At 51.0% G+C, this 1585-nt stretch overlaps 2 protein-coding genes across 2 annotated transcripts; both read right to left on the minus strand.

The window, feature by feature from the left end:
• Nucleotides 1-3: 3 nt before the first annotated feature.
• LOC132009293 (histone H2B type 2-F-like) lies at nucleotides 4-662 on the minus strand (the record flags this gene model as incomplete). The annotated part of the gene is made up of 1 exon (XM_059387567.1): nucleotides 4-662. A coding segment is annotated over exon 1 (285 nt), but the record flags the coding sequence as incomplete, so codon positions are not given.
• Nucleotides 663-1212: 550 nt separating this feature from the next.
• On the minus strand, nucleotides 1213-1582 carry LOC132009294 (histone H3-like; the record flags this gene model as incomplete). The annotated part of the gene is made up of 1 exon (XM_059387568.1): nucleotides 1213-1582. A coding segment is annotated over one exon (324 nt), but the record flags the coding sequence as incomplete, so codon positions are not given.
• Nucleotides 1583-1585: the final 3 nt, after the last annotated feature.

Consider the following 1585-nt stretch of genomic DNA (forward strand, 5'->3'; position numbering starts at 1 on the left):
CTGGATCTCCCGCGACGTGATGGTGGAGCGCTTGTTGTAATGCGCCAATCGGGAGGCCTCGCCGGCGATGCGCTCGAAGATGTCGTTGACGAAGGAGTTCATGATGCCCATGGCCTTGGACGAGATGCCGGTGTCCGGGTGCACCTGCTTCAACACTTTATACACGTAAACGGAATAGCTCTCCTTACGGCTGCGCTTGCGCTTCTTGCCGTCCTTCTTCTGCACTTTGGTAACAGCTTTCTTAGAGCCTTTCTTGGGAGCAGGAGCCGACTTTGCTGGATCAGGCATTTTTGCAAGAAGAAACACCACACGCCAGGAACGATCCGGACTATTTTCGAAGGGCTTGGTTACGCGCTACTTATAGAGCCTGTATGCAAATGAAGGCTCGTACACGCCTGCATTTTTATTGGTTAATTTCCAACAATGTCGTCATAGGGGGTGGAGTCCACATAGATAAAGCATCGGCTCATACTTCCTTAGTGGCTAGCAGAGTAAATGTGTTCTTAGCCAATCAAAATATTCCATTTCAGGCTACCCAATAGTTTCACCTGTTTGGGGGCTTTAGAGGATGGTTTTCACTTTTCAGTCCTATGCCTGCGTACGAAAGAGATCTGAAGAACAGGTGAAGACAACTTTCTCCTATTTTTGCACCGTTTTACTTCTCTATGCTTTGTGGAAGTTTGTTTTGCTTTTTGGGTTTTAGAATACCTAAGCCCACATCTCAAAAAAAAAAAAAAAAAAATCCGGTGTTTCCCTCAAATTCCTGTTTGCGCCGCTTAGATTATGCAATGAGGAACATATTAGGTCACCGCCTTTACAATTCTTAAAACATATACCAGGGAAAAGACTTCAGTATTTAAACAGGCACTTACATCTGGTTTAGTTCTCCCAACTGTAAAATCTGGCTGATAAACTCAGATTCCCATTCCAGCCATTATCACAACCCCACATGACGGTCTTCCCACTTAATTTCTGTATCTGACGCTCGACTTTTAAGTAACTCCGCACCTAAAAAGCAGGATTGGCAAAAATGATCTATAAACCATTTCAGCTGTTTTAGCGCGCCAGCCGACTAAGGCTGATTCTATGATCTCACTACCCGACACGTGCGAGTTGCCCCTGATGTCTCTATCCAGTGCACCGGTGCGCCATACCAAGGCCGCCACAGGCGAAAAACTGCACAGCTGCTCTTCATGAAAACTTGGGTGGCTCTGAAAAGAGCCTTTGAATAGGATGGAACCTCAAGCTGAGCGCTCATTCAAGCCCGCTCCCCGCGGATGCGGCGCGCCAGCTGGATGTCCTTGGGCATGATGGTGACGCGCTTGGCGTGGATGGCGCACAGGTTCGTGTCCTCGAACAGACCCACCAGGTAGGCCTCGCTCGCCTCCTGCAGCGCCATGACCGCCGAGCTCTGGAAGCGCAGGTCCGTCTTGAAGTCCTGCGCGATCTCGCGCACCAGCCGCTGGAACGGCAGCTTGCGGATCAGCAGTTCGGTGGACTTCTGGTAGCGCCGGATCTCCCGCAGGGCCACGGTGCCCGGCCGGTAGCGGTGCGGCTTCTTCACGCCGCCCGTGGCCGGCGCGCT

This window comes from Mustela nigripes, unplaced genomic scaffold (assembly GCF_022355385.1).
Source record: "Mustela nigripes isolate SB6536 unplaced genomic scaffold, MUSNIG.SB6536 HiC_scaffold_11519, whole genome shotgun sequence".
Classification (NCBI taxonomy): domain Eukaryota; kingdom Metazoa; phylum Chordata; class Mammalia; order Carnivora; family Mustelidae; genus Mustela; species Mustela nigripes.